The following is a 16,886-nucleotide window of genomic DNA, read 5'->3' on the forward strand; positions in this document are numbered from 1 at the left end:
GCATTTGCAGAAGGAAAAAAATAATCTTTGCAGAGCCAAGCTCAGGCGATCCTAAGCATTTATCAGCTCCGCAGATCCTGCCCAGAATGCAAACGACTTGCTTTTGTTTGAGCCCAGGCACATTGCACTGCGCCTTTATAATTAGTTTGCGATAAGTCAGGACATGCTATTAAATGATTAGATGACCTTTCATCCGAGCGGGGATTTCAGCCCGTTGGATTCCTTCGGAATCAGCAGGAAAAAAGTTGTTGGATTTCTAAAGGAGAAAAAGCAAAGCCTGCCTCAGAGAGCAAGTCTGACTGGAAAATGTACAGAGCAGCGAAAATTTAGGTTGGGGAAAGTATCCTAAATTAGCAAGGACAAAAAAACTTCCAAAAAGGGCATAATGTCTGAGTCCCCTGGGCACCAGGAAACACCCAAATCCCAGCTCTCTGTTTCCGTACCGACTTACATCGTGGTTGGGTGGAAACCAGACATAACTCCTGTAAGCAGCAGCTCAGTGAGTGATGCAGGGCAATAAGAAGCCAAATAATTCCTGGCAAGTTGTGGACTTTGTTTCTGGTTTTGGTGCTTAATCCCTGGTGTGAGGGAGAGTGCTTTGGTCCCACAGAGTAAGGTTTATCCTGAGGCTTTACCCTACGGTCAGGTTTGTGTGAGCGGAAGTGGTGCGTGTGGCTCCGACGGAATGAGCAAGGTCTGTCCCTGCAGGTCACGGTCATGGCGTGGGTGGCAGTAGATGAACGACTCAGGAGTCCCTCACATAGATTCTACTTATTTAGTCCCGGTATTAGTTTTTGGTTGTTTATTTTGGTTTCTAAACCTTCAGTTGTGGTCTGATATTTGAAATTCTTAATGTTTTGCCTGGATCAGTTGGAAGCTGGAGAAAACGGACACTGCCAAGCTGACGCCAGGGCAGCGGCCCAGAGCCGTGCCAGCTGTTCCCGCTCCAGAGGCTGCTGTTCCTTCCTTCTTCACAAGTTAAAGCTGGTCCCTTTGTCCCCGTCTTTGGTTTTCAGACACTATGAGAAAATCAGGTGAGCTTTGGGGGCTGTCTGTGTGCCTCGTGGGAGCATTGCCGGAGCTTGGCACAGCACGGCACAGCACACAGGAGTCTTCCACGTGCCCAGCGCTGCCATGGCAGAGGGATACAGCCCTGCGCCCAGTGCCCCGTGAGATGCCCGGCTCCTGCCGTGGGGCTTCCTCCTGCCTTCCCATCCCTGGGCTTTCCGGCGGTTCTCACGCCTCTCTCTCCCGTTGATTATCGGGGCAGTTTGAACTGATGGATTTGCTGTCACCTTGGCAGAGGGTGAAACGTTTTGGCACTGGGGAGCCACGGGGGCAGCTCTGCAGTGGAGGAGGATGGCGACACTGTCCGGGCAGTGTGGCAGGGCAGGGGGTGGCAGGGAGCTGTGCCACCGTCTGCCCTCGCCAGAGGCAGCGAGGAACCTCGCCTGCTGCTGCAGGGAAGTCAAACGAAGTCAGGCAACTTCCTGGAGGGCTTCTGCTGGCAAAACAAACTTCGTGCCAAAGCGGAGAGGTGGCTCCGAACGCTTCTGTTCATCTACTGCGTTTTTAGTGACAACTCTCACCCATCAGAAAGGTAAAAGTATTTCAAAGCCAAGAGTCAGTTTTCCCTGCATGTTACTTTTTTAGTAACACCCAGATCAGCGGTCCTCGTTAGTGCCCGCTAAGTTAACGAGGTGGCTGGGGCTGTTGAGTGAAGACAGAGATTGCCCCAGCTGGAGGTGGCCAGCAGAGGCCGGCGCTGGGGACAGGACAGGCGGCATCATGATCTGGGGCCCCGTAAAGTGAGGTTGAACTGGGGGATGTTAAATGCACATCCCATGTCCTGAGTCACAGACGGGAGCTCCAGACCCTTTATGCCTTTAATGCAATAAAAGCAAAGGCAGCTGTATACAAACCATTTGGCAGCAGCTGAACGTTCAGGGTATCTGGGACTCTGTTAAATCTTTTATGTGCCGTGTCTTGAGCAATCTCCTCCCAGCTGATGCCTGCCTTCTGCTTCGCAAATCTGGCAGCGTTACAGCCCATTTTTTCCAATGGCTGTATTTAACCACTGAACATTCCCTTTGTGCGGCGAGGGACTGCGTTATGCAGAAGGAGGACAAAGTAGTCTCTTCTTTCTGCTTTCTTGCCTTGCTTCGCCTTGGAGATCTGCTTCAAAATGGATTGAGATTAATTTAAAAAACCACTCTGACTTGTTACCAAGTAGATGTTTATTCCTTCCCCAAACAGATGCACGGACGGAGAAGCACAGAAAAGAAAAGATATGTGTTGGGGCACTGATGTTGTGGGGTGAGGGGGTGGGCTGCACTTCTGTAACCAGGGGTGTTCTACAAAGGGTTCCTGCCTGTGGCAGAGGGCAGTGGCCGAGCCTGGCCGGGGCAGCACCGACACTGGTTCTGACGTTGATTCGATCCTCGCAAAAGCTGTATTAGCGTGATCATTAGCTGCTGATGGCCGTGGTACCTATGGCAGTGCAAACAGAGCATAACCAGGGGACCAGACAAGTGCCCTCTCGTCCCAGCCGTCCGTCAGCGACGGGGCCCACTGCCCCGGGAGCTGTGCCGTCGGGCAGCACCACCACAGGGACCACACACCACGTGCGGGCATGTGCTCTGGGCCGCCCTGCGCACTTCAGCCACCTCCCACGTGTACCCCTGGGCTGCCCCTCCTGCCACCCGGGCGTTCTGGGTGGCTGGGCTGGCAGGGGCACATTGCCATGGATGCCCACGTTGGCGTTCTTTTCCAGAAAACAGAGAACAAAAATTGCCAGAGCGCCTGGAACCGGCATTGTGTCGTAGGTAGGTGACGCCGTTCCATTTCAGAAAACCGTTTATGATGATTACAGAGTACAAGAAGTTTTTGTCGCTTTCTCATTTATTATACGAGGTTTCCATTTTCCCTGCAGAGAAACAAGAGGCAAATGACATAAATATGAAATGCAATGCCTGGTAAGATATTGCAAGCCACAACCTAAAAAAAAGTTAAAGGAATTTAGGAATTAATGAGCTTCTAGTCATCATGTGAAATAAACTGAAATCAGGAAAGAATGTTGTTCACTGCCTAGATGGCTGTAATTCAGAGGTTTGGTTTTGGAGAATTCATATAGCAATGATCATGTTTTAAAGGGATATTACCAGGTCTTTTCTGCTCAAAGAATTGGTAAAATATTAAGGTATTTTTTCCTGGTTTATTGAATGTACAACCAGTTTAGTCTGCTTTAGGCAGGGGTTGGATCCTGCTGGTGCTTTGCATTGCACTGGGTAGTTCATTATTATTATTAAGTCTGCACAAAGCAGGGTTTTACTTTAACATTCTGGAATTCTGCAGCAGTCCCTGGCAGCTGTAGCCGATGAGCGTTTGGACGCCAACAGGCACCGGAGGGGACTGTGCCAGCCGGGGCACGGGGCTGAGGATGCCCGTTCTTGCCCGAGAGCTCCATGGCGTGCGGGGCACCGGCTGCCCTGCCTCAGCGTAGCTGCCTGCGCAGGACACGGCGCTCAGGATTGAGCCCCGTCTGTGGGCGTTGGGCTCGGTGGTGCTGCCACAGGCAAGGGACAGGCAGCTGGCAGCAGCGGTTCGGGCAGGGGCTGAGCCGGGGTCCGGTGAGCCCGCGGCCCAAGATGCGCCCTGCCGTGGCTGCCCGCTCACCGTGCCGGTTGGCCCCGCTCTGTGCCAGCTGCGGACGTGCTCTGCCAGTGGTGCTTGCCTCTGCGCAAAGCAGGGCTGTGCCCGGAGAACGCTGCTCGGGTTGAGCTGCCCGAGAGGTGAGGCTTTCACGTGAGGTCTGAGGTGTGCCTGGAGTTATGGCAATACATGATTTTCCGTTCTGCGCTATAGTCCCCGTAACTTCGGTGCGTGCCGCTAATTGGGATGTTTTTCTCAGGCTAACGATACCCACCTATTATTTTGTCACCTTCTTGCTGTGATGTGTCCTTGGTGATATTATATTTTGCGCCATTAACACTTGCAAATGGTTATTAATGGCAGAGGTGTAGAAGCGCGGCGGAGTTCAGTGGCTCCTGCCTGTCTGCCGTGGTTTCTGCCCTCCACAGAACTCCCTTCACATGCTGCCGTGCTCCGGGAACGCCGCCTGCTCTGGAATGAGCAGCCTGAAGCCACGTCCAGGGCAGCCTCCCCGCGCGCTCCGGATGAAGGCTGTGTGACCGAAATGCCAAATTACTTCTTTTTCAAATAACGTATATCCAGCGCATTGGAATCGTGAGCATGTCTGATAATTAAAAGAGGACAGACTTAATTATACCAGATGTAGAAATTTCATTAGTTCCTTTAAAAATAGTTACCTTGATAACTAATTAGCTCTTTTGAAAATAGTTACCTTGGTGATTAAGGTGGTGTTGGCATCAGAAGAGCCGAGGGAGAGACACCAAAGGTGATGCTGGCTGGGAAGCCCATGCCAACCCCATGGGCTTTGTGCCTGTCGGCAGAGCGGGTGCCGGGGCCGGGTGCCGGGTTCTCCCATTGGTGCCAGGTGCTGGTGGCTGCCGGGTGGCCTGGCTCTGCGTGCCAGGACGGAGATGACCGGTGGGAAGCTGATGTTTTGTGGTGGGGAGCCACCGTGGCCTCCTGCTCGCCCAGCCGTGGGAACAGGCTATCCGAGCCGCGGTGGGGGTGGCAGGCAGCTCAGTCCACAGTGTGGCCAGTGCCCACGGGAGGACACGTCCCCCTGGTGTGGCTGTGCACTCAAAACCATTGGGGCAGGTGGTGCAGCACCCATGAAGGATGTGCGCGGGTGCTGCACTCGGCGCAGGGGTGCTGATGTTCCCGGGGCCGAGTCGCAGCCCGCGGAGCAGTTACCCGGTAGCAGGTGGACGTGCTGAGCGGTGCGGGTCTCAGCCCGGTAAAGCAGCCACTGAGCATATGGACCGTTCTACTAAATCTCCTTTTTCCCTTCCCCTTCTGCGGGACTTTAGGTGTGTATTGTGCAGAAGAGAGACACCGAGAAGATGTATGCCATGAAGTACATGAACAAGCAGCAGTGCATCGAAAGGGACGAGGTTCGCAATGTGTTCCGAGAGCTGGAAATCCTGCAGGAGATCGAGCACGTGTTCCTGGTGAATCTCTGGTGAGCATCTCCCCGCCGCTGCCTTCGGGGCCGCCTGCCCTCGGGGGCTCGCAGGGCTACGTTCTCCCCGTCCTCCTGGGTCACGGGCATCCGTGGGAGAAGCCCAGTGCACTGCTGCAGCAGAGGCCCGTGATAACGTGACAGGCGTTCGGGGATCAGCTGGCTTTGCGTAGAGGTACCCAGTGTTCTGGCATCAACCATTTTAAAACAGCAGCAGCTGGCGTGGGCCAGTCCGCTCCGGCCACAGCGGATGCGCCGCAGGCTGGTGGGCAGGAAGGTTTTCAAAAATTCAGAAAGTTTTATACCCAAAGTGGTGAAAGTTGATAATACTTTACATTCTTTTTGTTGGTCTGTTACTCCAGAATAGCCAGATAAGTTAATATTTATTTTTTCAGCGTTTTAGCAATAGCAGATTTTTTTTTCTGACAGGTAACGAAATCAAGACTTGCCCTCTGAGCAGATGTTTCCCTTTCAGCTCGTACTTTTAGAATAAGCGTACGTTCAAGATGGGAGCAGAAGCGTGTGATTCATAAGTATTATACAACCCCACAGGCTCTGCCCTTAGAAATGCTGTCGCCAAATACAACAATGGAGCGTTGTTTGTAGTGTGTCCTCACTGCTGTCACTCTCCTGCGGGACCCACTGCACATTCAGAGAGGCGTTTTACTCTGCAGTATATATATAAACATCTCTTTTTCTGGTTTTTATGGTTAAATTAGCACTTGTGTTTTGCAGCTCTTTTTCAGGATGCTTGCGCTTGCTTAATTAGAAGGGTGTAAACACTGCAGTGGTGCGTGTTGGCAGCGGGAGCGTTTGCAGCTTTCGCAGGAGCTGTGCCATAGGGGAGGGCAGCGGCCTGGCACGGCTCTGCTGGCTCATGCACGGCCGGTCCCGCAGGTACTCCTTCCAGGACGAGGAGGACATGTTCATGGTGGTGGACTTGCTTCTCGGTGGCGACCTGCGCTATCATCTGCAGCAAAACGTTCAGTTTACGGAAGAGACGGTCAAGCTCTACATCTGTGAGATGGCGCTGGCTCTCGACTACCTGCGAAGTCAGCACATCATCCACAGGTAGCCACACAGTCCCTTCCTGGCACTCGGAGGCTGGTAGAAGCTGGCGGAGCACCGTGCTGCCCGTGGCTGGGGTGGGGTGGAGGACACTGTGCTGCAGTGAAGCCCTTCACCCCGTGGGTACCCCCAAGTTGGGCAACTGCTGGTGTTAAATCGCACCAGCAGTGCCGGTCCTGGGCACCCTCCGGTGCTGGTCCTGCTCCCCATCGCTCAGCAGAAGCCTCACGCTTTGCCGGGGGGGCCAAAAGCACCATCTGGGGCGGGTTTCAAAGTGATCTCACAGAAATAGGCTCAGTCTTGTGTTACTAATTTTCCGTAGAAATGATGCCCAAAGAAGTCAAGTGCTCCCACTTTTTGCCCAGTTGCCCAGGAAAAGCAAATTTCTAGTCCATCATGGAGGGACTTGTCTCATGTGGTGTTTTTGTTTTATTTGTTTCTAATTTTTGATAGATAAAGAAGTTGCAGATTTTTTGTTGTTGAGTTTCATCCTTGATCTGACTGAGATTTCACCTTGCTGTAACCTTGCTTCTTTTCCCAGAGATGTCAAACCAGACAACATCCTCCTCGATGAGCAAGGTAGGACTCTCTGCCTCGCTCTGTCTGCCTCCTTCATTTGAGGGACAGATTCTTTACAGTCTCGAATACTCTGCATCTTTTTATCTGGGGAAGGTGTGGAAAAGGCACTGCTCCATCTAATTGCTCGGTGTTTGGTCGGACGGACCTGTGCATTGCAATGCCAGGGGAGATCCAGCAAGGGCAGTCCCTCTCGTTACCCCCTGGCTTCTCGCTGGTGCCCCAGCACGCAGGTCGCTGTGCCAGGGCTGTGGGACTCGGCATCACGGGAGGGCGCGAAGCACAAGGACTGTTTTTGTTGAGTTTTGGAGTGGGTGATCTGCACGTAGGCTTTCAGGATAGTTTTGATGTCTCCCTGGGGGGTGGATCGGGGCTGAGCCAGGTGGAGCAAGCTCAGGAGCCTTTATGACAGCACCTATTGGTAATGTCTCAGTGGCCTACATGGGAGAATGCCATAGGAGATCCTATAATGACCTCTATTCCAGTAGTAGATCTTATAAAAACAAGACATGATCTCTCAGGCTCCAGACCATCTGAGTAGTATCATAAAGCCTGATAAAAACCAAAGCTTGCACTTGCATGGAAGTTCATTAGAAAACAGTGCAGGGTATAATGTCCAAACACAGGTGGGTCAAAGGAGACGGAAGGGAATCCTTCACAGGACAAGGCAGGCTGTGATTTACACACCGTTTTCATAGCTGCCTCGTGGACAGAGAGGAAAGTAGCCTCCAGAAGGGGGAGTGGGTGGGTTTTCTGTGTACCAGGCTGACTCGAAAATAATGATAGTTTCTGAATTTGAACTTTCAATCCTGATGACAGACAAAGTAGAAACAGACAGAAGGTGTTCCAGCACTTTCTGTAATATCTTAATGATTTCTTCATACAGGCTTAGGGTTTGGGAAGTATCGTTATGATTTCATTCAACTGGCACGTCCGGATTTGCTGCGGTCTGTACGGAGTGGGCAGTTGAGTGTTTTAACTCTTGGACTTTGGGGCAGTCGTGGTTCAGTGGCCTTTATCAAACACAGTTCTAGGGTTTTAATCAATGTGACCAAGATGATCTCTTAGTATAGTGTTTCCCTGTTGTCTTCTTGCTGACCGTAGGTTCTGGACAGAGCAATTTTACAACTGCCAGAGCTGGTGTAGGTTGCTAGTTCCCTCCAAGGGCAATTTAAAATCAAGACCAAAAGCTAGCTACCATTTAATCACCTGGCCAGACCGAGATCCTGGGAGAGCCTCAGGGTCTGTCGTGGCCGTTTGGTGGGGTCTAACCCTGATCTGCCTGCGCCTGTCCTGAGCTGTCCGAGGGCAGAAACTTATGAAACAAATGTATTCTGACTCTGCATTGCCACTGTCCTGTGCTGCGATTAATTCCTTCTTAAATGTGTCTTTATTTAAGGTCATGCACATTTAACAGATTTTAATATTGCAACAATAATTAGGGACGGTGAAAGAGCAACTGCGTTAGCTGGAACAAAGCCATACATGGGTAAGAAACAGTAGCTGTTCCTTCGTCTGGATTGTGCATTTCGGGAGCGCTCACCGCGTGCCGCCTGGCAGCCCCTGTCTGGGACAAAGGCACTCAGTTAATTAGCACATTAGCACATGTGCCCAAGTCATTGGGGAGCAGAACCCCCAGAGTGCATGAATCCCTGCCTGCACACCCTCCCCATCCCGCCCTGCCCTCCCCGCCGGCCGCAGCTGGGTCTTGGTGTGTCCTGGTGGGCACCGGGTTTCTGCAGCCCCTTGGGCTCTCGGTTGGGACGGTTCTCCTGGCATGTGCTGGATAACCCAGCTGCCCAGTGAGGGCAGGCCTGCTGCCACTGCTGCTGCTGCCACTGCTGCTGCCACTGCTGCTGCTGTCAGTGCTGCTGCTGCTGCCACTGCTGCTGCCGCTGCTGCTGCCACTGCCGCTGCTGCCAGTGCTGCCACTGCTGCCACTGCTGCTGCCACTGCTGCTGCTGCCACTGCTGCCACTGCTGCTGCCACTGCTGCTGCTGCCAGTGCTGCCACTGCTGCCGCTGCTGCTGCCACTGCCGCTGCTGCCAGTGCTGCCACTGCTGCTGCTGCTGCTGCTGCTGCTGCCAGTGCTGCCAGTGCTGCTGCTGCTGCTGCTGCTGCTGCTGCTGCTCCCGCTGCTCCCACTGCTGTGGCTGCCGCCCCTGCCTTGCAAAGCCCCCCTCGGGCAGTGGTGCATGAAAATAACCATAAGTTTTATGTACTGACTTATATGAAATACCGAAATCGAAGCAAACTGAAGTCAGCGGATAACCTCTTGCATTTTGCCCTTTCTGTTCAGCCCCGGAGATTTTCCATTCCTTCCTGAACGGCGGGACAGGCTACTCCTTCGAGGTTGACTGGTGGTCGCTGGGGATCATGGCCTACGAGCTGCTGCGGGGCTGGGTAGGGCTCCCGGCCCATGCGAGGCCGAAGAACGTGTTTTCTGATTGACTGCAGAGAGGGGCAGGAATTTCTTCTCATCTTTCTGCGTTTTCCCCCTAGAGACCGTATGACATCCACTCCAACAACCCCGTGGAGTCTTTAGTTCAGCTCTTCAGCACTGTGAGCGTCCAGTACTCGTCGGCGTGGTCAAAGGAAATGGTTGCACTATTGAGGAAGGTAAGTAGTCCTGCTGGCGTGGCTTACGCTGGGCATTGGCTGCCGTGCGTGCGGGACTAGCTGGAAAATTTTCAGTGTATTAATAAATAATGTAAAATTGAAATAGGACTGATTTCTATGACTTTGTTCATGCTTAAGGACAGATTAATCTTGTGTTTTGTTTATTATCTCTGTAATAAGATGCATTATGTTTGACAGCAAGAGAAGGAAAAAGGCCAGGTTTGATGTGGCAATCAAATTCCTTCCTGGGCCAGAACTCTCCCCTTCCAGCATCCCCTCTGTGATCACCGTGACCCAAAAGGGCAGCAGCGATCGTGGCTGAGACGGCCGCGGGAGACGGAGCAGCGCGTGCTGCCCCTGCGGCGTTAGCTGCTCCCCTCGCCGGTTCCGCCGGGCCGGAGGGGCCGAGTCGGTGTGTTCGGTTGTGAGAGCTGCCGGGGGGTTCCGTGTCTGCGGGACGCTCCGCTCTGCCGCGTTCCTGGGGCTGCGGCTCGACACAGTCGTGGCCCCGCTGTGCGGGCTGTGGGGTTGGCTTCTGCCCGCCTGGGAGCTCTGCGAGTGCCCGATGGGCGTGCTGCAGAAACGATACGCACGGCGCTGGCAGCAAAGACGTGACTGCAATGTGCGTTCATGTCGGGTGGCCAGTTTGCATAATTGGATTTTGTTTTGATGAGAAGCAGCGTTGCTGGCGCTGCCCGCCGTGGCGCGTTCGGCGGGTTCACATTGCCATCTGCTGGGCCCGGCCGTCGGCCTTCCAGACACCGGGCTGGAATTCCGTGTCTCACCAGGAAAGTGCCAGCAGCCCCCTCGGCCTGGAAGGACCTCCTGTGTCCCCCCAAAGTGCTGGCGTTTCTGAGCTTGGGGTGCCCCAGTGTCATCCTGCCTGCTGGGATGGCCTGGGGGGCTCTGCTGCTGCTCAGGGGTGACGTTGGTTGCTGTGCTGCCCACCCACCCACTGGGACCAGCTCCCATGGCCCATGCCCTGCACCCCACGCGCTACACCCTGCACCCTGCACCCTACGCCGTGTGCCCTGCGCCCCATGGCCCACACCCTGCTCTGGCACTGCAGCTGTCCTGGCATTGACACCCTGCGACTCCTTCCTGCTGGGCTGGTGCCTTATTCAGGAGCTGGGAATTTCCCCCTTTTCATTTTAAAGATGAAGAGAATTTTATGCCATAAAAAAGTGCCTGAAAATTTCCCCCGTGTGTGTGATAAACAGAGCAGTTTTCCCTGGTGTCACAGAACTGGTGTGAAGACAGGACATGTGGAGGGTGGAGCCGAAACGATGAGCCTCTGGGGGAATTTACCCCAGGAGCAGGGTCTGTCCGTGGCACGGGGAGGGACGTGCCGGGGCGGCAGCGCCCGGGTGCTGTGCTGAAGGCTCCTGTGTCGTAGGTCGGCTCAGGAGGAGCAAACCCACGCTGGTCCCAGTGCTCATGGAGCTGAATGTTTGGCCGTCTGGTTCACAACCTCCAGAATATTTTTCTAATGTGCTTTTTTTCCTGGAGTCCATAGTTTTTTTCTATAGTTAGGTATTTCCCATGACAGAAAGATTGCTGCGTGGCTGAACCATCTGAGTCATCGGAAAGGCAGGATGATGCTGGGCTCCTTTTCTTCCTCCTCTGACGGGAACGCTTTTCTCTCCCCAGCTGCTGACGGTGAACCCCGAGCATCGCTTCTCCTGCCTGGCCGACGTTCAGGCCTCGGCGTACTTGTCCGACGTGGTGTGGAGCGACGTCTGCGCGAAGCGTGTGGAGCCGGGCTTCGTCCCCAACGTGAGTGGGAGCGACCCGTGTCCCGGCCCCGAGCAGGGCTGGGTCTCCTCCTTAGAGGAACCGCTGCGTTCAGCAGAGGCTTTCTGGCAGGGAAGTTGTGTCTGAGCGTGTTTGCGGCCAGAGGGAGCCTGAGCGGTGCGTAACGCGCGCGGTGTCGTGTCGTGTGTCCCGGCAGAAGGGCCGCCTGCACTGCGACCCCACCTTCGAGCTGGAGGAGATGATTCTGGAGTCGAGGCCCTTGCACAAGAAGAAGAAGAGGCTGGCGAAGAACAAGTCGAGGGATAACAGCAAGGACAGCTCGCAGTCTGTGAGTGCTTCCTGGGGTAACGGCCGGCCGGGAAGAAAGGCTGAGCTGCTGAATTTGGGGGTGGATAGCAGTATTACTGCGACAATGCAGTAACTGCAGGTTTATTTTGATAAAAACATTTGCCCCGTGGAGTCTTCCCGACAGCCAAATGTTCCTCTTACGTAAGTTTGATAAAACTCTTTCATGGTAGTTTGTACTTTGGAAAATGAAATGAGAAACAGAGGTCTGGGCACCCTGGTCAGGAGAAAAACTAAAACCCACCCCACATCCATATGAGGTGATTCTCCCCCTCTACTCTGCCCTCGTGAGACCTCACTTGGAGTATTGCATCCAGTTCTGGAGTCCCCAACATAAGAAGGACATGGACCAGTTGGAGAGGGTCCAGAGGAGGGCCACGAAGATGATAAGAGGGCTGGAGCACCTTTCCTATGAGGACAGGCTGAAAGAGTTGGGGCTGTTCAGCCTGGAGAAGAGGAGGCTCCGGGGTGACCTTATAGCGGTCTTCCAGTACCTCAAGGGGGCCTACAAGAAAGATGGGGAGAGGCTGTTCAGGAGGGCCAGTTGTGATAGGACAAGGGGTAATGGTTTTAAAATAGAGGGAGGTAGATTCAGGTTGGATATTAGGAAAAAGTTTTTTACCATGAGAGTTGTAGAACACTGGAACAGGTTGCCCAGAGGGGTGGTGGATGCTCCATCCCTGGAGACGTTCAAGGCCCGGTTGGATGAGGCCCTGAGCAACCTGATCTAGTTGGAGATATCCCTGTTCCTTGCAGGGGGGTTGGACTAGATGACCTTTGAAGGTCCCTTCCAGCCCTAACCATTCTATGATTCTATGATTCTATGATCTTCACCCTTTTGAGAGGTGCTGCCCGGCGTCTGCGGCAGCTGCCGGTGGGGTTAACAGGCAGTTTATCCAGGTGCTGGTGATGGTCGCACAGAAACCTCCGGCACGTCAGGCCTGGTTTTGGGTAACTGTCCCGTGTTTTCTCTCACCGCATGAGCGGTGCAGTTGGTTAAGCCCCGCAGCTCCACCGGGCTCCCGTGCCAGGGCGAGCTCCGGCTGCGCTGGCTGGAGGCGCCAGGACGTGAGCATGGGAGACGTGTGCCCGCGAGTGCTTTCAGCAGAGAGGGCTCCATTAGCCGGGAAGGGAAGCTAGGGATGAGATGTGTTTGTTTCTTCTTGCTGTGGGAGTCACGAGGCTTTTATATCACTGGGGAGATAAATCCGAGAATCTCATTTTTACAGCGCAGACATGTCCCAGGAGTAAAACCACCTCCCTGCACAGCAGAGCGGGCACTCGTCCTGCAGAGAGCAGGGTTTGGGGGGGGGTTGCCGGGACACTGACGTGCCGGGAGGCCCGTGGGAGCAAACATGCGTCACCCACTGTCCCCGCGTCCCCGGCGCAGAGCCTCTGAGCTGCACAGATCCCAGACTAAGGGAACAAACGCTGCTCTCCTGCAGCGAGGTCTGGACCATCCCCGCTCTGAGAGCAGCAGGGAGCAGGGTAGGATCCTGCAGGGCAGGATTTTGGCTGTCTCATTGTGCCAGTGAAGTGCAGTGGATCCCTTCTCTCCTCAGCAAGAGTCACTGCTGCCATCGATGGGACTGGCTGTGAATGCTGAAGAATAAATTGGGAAGCGAGGGAGGAAAAAAACAGAATAAGCAAACTTGCAGATCCCTCTCAGAGGTTTTGCTGCCCAGAGAGTTAAGGGCACTTTCCCTGTCGGGACCCACAGCCGATGGCCAGCGGCACGCACAGTGCCAGGCAGGAGCCCATCCCTCGCCGTGGCCACAGCCCGTGGCAGGGGGTGCACGGGTGGGCAGCGCGAGGGCCGGGCGAGACGGCCTGGGTGGGAGATGGGCATCCCTGCTTCGGCTGGAGGGGGAGTGGAGCAGCAGAGTCTGGCTCCGGAGGAGCTCTCTGCGCCCAGACAGGAGATGCAGGAGGTAAAATAAAGGCAGAGATCGGGGAACGTGGGCTGTCCATGCACCTGCACCTCCCTCCTGCCCCGCGGGTGCTGCCAGCTGCTGCGGTGTGCCTGCAGCCAGCGCCTGCACGGCCCCTGGCACCATGTTGGTGGGACGGGGCAGCAGCCTCGTGCCATGTTCCTGCAGGGACTCACAGGCGCAGGCTTTGTGCCAGTCTGTCCCCCACGAAGATTTTCCTTCCTATGAGCAGATAGCACTCCTGAAACCGGAATATACAGTTAAACGTGTTCTGTTTATCTGGAAAACTGTGTGTTATCTATGTTTTATGGAAAACTGTGCCCACCGCAGCTGAAACAAGGTGCCGGTGACAGCCATGCAGCTGTTTCCGTCAGCTGTTCCAGCTGTGTGCCGGTGGCTGGGAGGCTCCGTGCACACAGCTGGGAGCGCTGCCGTGCCGTGGGCCGCACGTGGGACTGCTTGTGCATGCATTGTTTTTCTTCAACAGGAAAATGACTATCTCCAAGAATGCCTTGAAGCTATCCAGCAAGACTTTGTCATCTTTAACAGAGAGAAGTGAGTGTGTGGGGTATTTTTTTTAAGGAAAAAATACTTTTTCTTGACTTAGGAATCAGAGTGCCAGTGCCTGATGTTCAGGAGCATCTCACTGCCAGCTGAGCCCTGGCTGACTGATGTCAGCCAAGGAGCTCAGGTGCTGCCTCTGTATGAAAAGCAGTTCTCATCAAAAAGGGAGACAGCTCAGGGATTAATCACTACTGTCAAATAAAATACACTGCAGAGACACTGCTGGGATTTAATGTGCGTATGTGACACTGCTTCCGTTCCCCCACTGCATCTTCTCACCCCTCCTGCTTTTAGAGGGTGATGCTGTGGAAAAGGAAGGGAAGGAACGTGCTGAAATCTCCACAGGTCATGAGTGGGCAGTGAAAGCACTGGAGGTGGAGCAGCTGCTTTCCCCTGTGTTCGAGCACACTGACGGGGAGGGTTCGGTTCGTATGTGAGGCTGGAGGCAGCCTCGGTGGCGGAGGCAGTGCGTGGCAGGGAGCCCGTGGCACTGCCCGGGGTGGGCAGCGCTCTGGAAGGCTGAAGCCGTGCAGGGCACTGCAGAGCGTTTCGGTGTGTTCTGCTGATACGTCGGTCCCTGTCATGACCTTCGTGTGTGCTCTGGAAAGACTCCTCTTGCTCACCGTGGGTCTGCTGTAGGCACCTCGTGCTGCCGTGGGCCACCGTCACGCCACTCTCCGCGGGGCGTTTGGTCTGGGGTGGCCGCGTAACGCCCGGTTCCTCTGCCCCGCACAGGCTAAAGAAGAGCCAAGAGCAGATGAGCGAGTCCGTGTCCCCCCCCGAGACCACCGACGAGGCCGAGACGGAGGCTGAGTCCGAGACCTCCAACTTGAACATGTGCAGCTCCGTCTGCTCCTCGGCGGGCAGCAGTTAGGCTGCCGCCGCCGGGCGAGGGTCGCCGGCCTGTGCCACGCCGATATCCCCATCTCAGGCTGCGCTGAGCACCGCAGGCTGTCCTCGGGCACCGCCGGGGAGCACCGACAACTCGTCTTGCAAAGCTGTAGCAAAAGAGACGGTTCTTACAGAACTGCGTTCCTGGGTGTAACGGGCCGCCTGTCCGGCGCACTGGTGGCCCGTTGTGGGTAAAGACGCTTGCTATGCAACTTGTCGGAGGCGGTGGATGGACTTCTTCACTTGTTCTTTTTTAACGTCAGGTTGCTGATCTGCACACGTTTTTAATACAGTGAGACGACAAGAAAAGAAGCGACGTCCTTGGGCACAGCGAGGGGGGACACGGAGCAGGTGTGGTGAGGGAGGACGGCTGAATAGGTGGCTGGTGTTTTACTCCGGCGTTCCCTGTTCGTACAGGCTGCCATAGGGATGAGCAACCCCCGTGTAACTGGGAGCAGCCCCGGGGTCTCTGCGGCTGCGGTGGGCAGCACTGGCCTCTGGGGAGCCTCGAGCCGTTCGGGTCCTGCAGCGCAAGGACATCCCAGGCACGTCCCTGTCCTCTCGTCACCTGTCAGAGTTTCTTTCCCGACTTGGGACAAATAAACGTTTTTTGTGCACTCCATGAATTTTTCTGGGGCTGAGTAGTGATTAAACACATAGTTGAGATGCAGAACGTATTTAAAACGTTTGCCTTCTTCACGTAGCTGCTGCGCGGGGCGAGGGGCCGAGCGGACGGCCCTGGGTTTGGCTGTTTGTCCGGGTTCAGAGGACACGCGTCGTCCCAGGTTCAGCTTTCGCTGGCCTCGCAGTGCTGCTCGGTTATGAGGGTCTTGTTTTGCTCTTTGATTTGCTTTGTTTTCAGTGTAAAGTAAGAGTACTGTATATAATTTACTAATACCTGTTCTAGCTTCTTAGTACGACGGGAGAGCTCCGTGACTTGTTCCAGCTGTAGATATTGCCTTCTTGGCTCAGAAGCCTTCACTATGTTGGTTGCTTCATCTGCTGTAGAGTGGCTTTTGGTTGCTAGTGCTAAAAACGAGCGGTGGGTTCCGCTGCAGCGTAGGGCTGTTGTGCCACACGGGGGGTCGGCAGGACCGCGCTCACTGCCGAACGGCCGACGTCTGTTTGCTGCCGGACGCAGGAGGTTGCAGTGTTTGCATCCTCGCTGTAAGGCGGAAATGGACAGAAAACGTTTTTAACAGACTCTTTCAGGACAAATTTTGTTGCCTTTTTTGTTTCTGTGAATAAAATAGAAAGACGTAAGTGGTATGAAACAACCTCATATGAAAAGTGACACGATGCATTTATTTTCCACAGTTTTATGTGGAAATTAGTACGTGGCTAAGGTTGTGCAGAACCAAATTTTGATAGAAGCCTTGAAAGAAATCTGCAGGCACCGCTTGTACGGGGCAGGGAAGCCAAAGCTCCGGTACCGGGCGCACGGTTGTTTCCAGGACAGAGCCAGGCAGTCGCTGTCGGACGCGGCTGCTCTCGCTGCGGTGCTGAGCGTCCGGTGCCGTGGCCGTGCCCGGTGAGGGACCGGCATCGCACCGCGGGGCCCCAGTGTCAGCAGCGGGTCCTTGGCCGGGCACACCCTGTGCCTCGTTAGGAGCTGCGTTGATGAGGGGCTGATGGGGAGCTGCAGCATCCAGGGAGCCAGGTCTGACATGGGCACTTTCCCTCTGCCCCTTCCCCAGCTGCGGGAGGGCACCTGCCCCTGGCCTGGGGCCCGGCTGACGGAGCACCTGCCCTTGCCTCCTCCTGCCCTACTACGCAGCAGTAACACTTTAATCTCCAGGCACAAAACCACATCCAGACCAGTTCCGATTTGTTCCTGATGAGCGTGGGCCGATGACCCCGCTGCCACGAGGGGCCAGAGACCCACCGCTGCGCCTGCCAGGGCTGGGGTGGGTGAGAATGAGGGTCAAAACCACATATTTATTCAGGAATTATAAATTACAGGTGATTTACTCTACCGGTATGGATAGGGTTTTTTGGTAAACTCCATTGCACCGTTTATCGTCTTT

General features: G+C 54.7%; 1 protein-coding gene across 1 annotated transcript in view; it reads left to right on the forward strand.

The window, feature by feature from the left end:
• STK32C (serine/threonine kinase 32C) overlaps nt 1-14,842 on the forward strand; it is a 91,148-nt gene extending 76,306 nt beyond the window's left edge. The window contains exons 3-12 of the mRNA XM_086616462.1: nt 4,959-5,110; nt 6,008-6,181; nt 6,720-6,757; nt 8,154-8,243; nt 9,054-9,157; nt 9,257-9,373; nt 11,024-11,149; nt 11,325-11,456; nt 13,892-13,959; nt 14,704-14,842. Of these exons, the coding sequence (XP_086472588.1) occupies nt 4,959-5,110; nt 6,008-6,181; nt 6,720-6,757; nt 8,154-8,243; nt 9,054-9,157; nt 9,257-9,373; nt 11,024-11,149; nt 11,325-11,456; nt 13,892-13,959; nt 14,704-14,842 (1,140 nt within the window). The remainder of the gene's footprint in view (nt 1-4,958; nt 5,111-6,007; nt 6,182-6,719; nt 6,758-8,153; nt 8,244-9,053; nt 9,158-9,256; nt 9,374-11,023; nt 11,150-11,324; nt 11,457-13,891; nt 13,960-14,703) is intronic.
• The last annotated feature ends 2,044 nt before the right edge of the window (nt 14,843-16,886 follow it).

Source organism: Tauraco erythrolophus, chromosome 9 (assembly GCF_009769465.1).
Source record: "Tauraco erythrolophus isolate bTauEry1 chromosome 9, bTauEry1.pri, whole genome shotgun sequence".
Taxonomy (NCBI): domain Eukaryota; kingdom Metazoa; phylum Chordata; class Aves; order Musophagiformes; family Musophagidae; genus Tauraco; species Tauraco erythrolophus.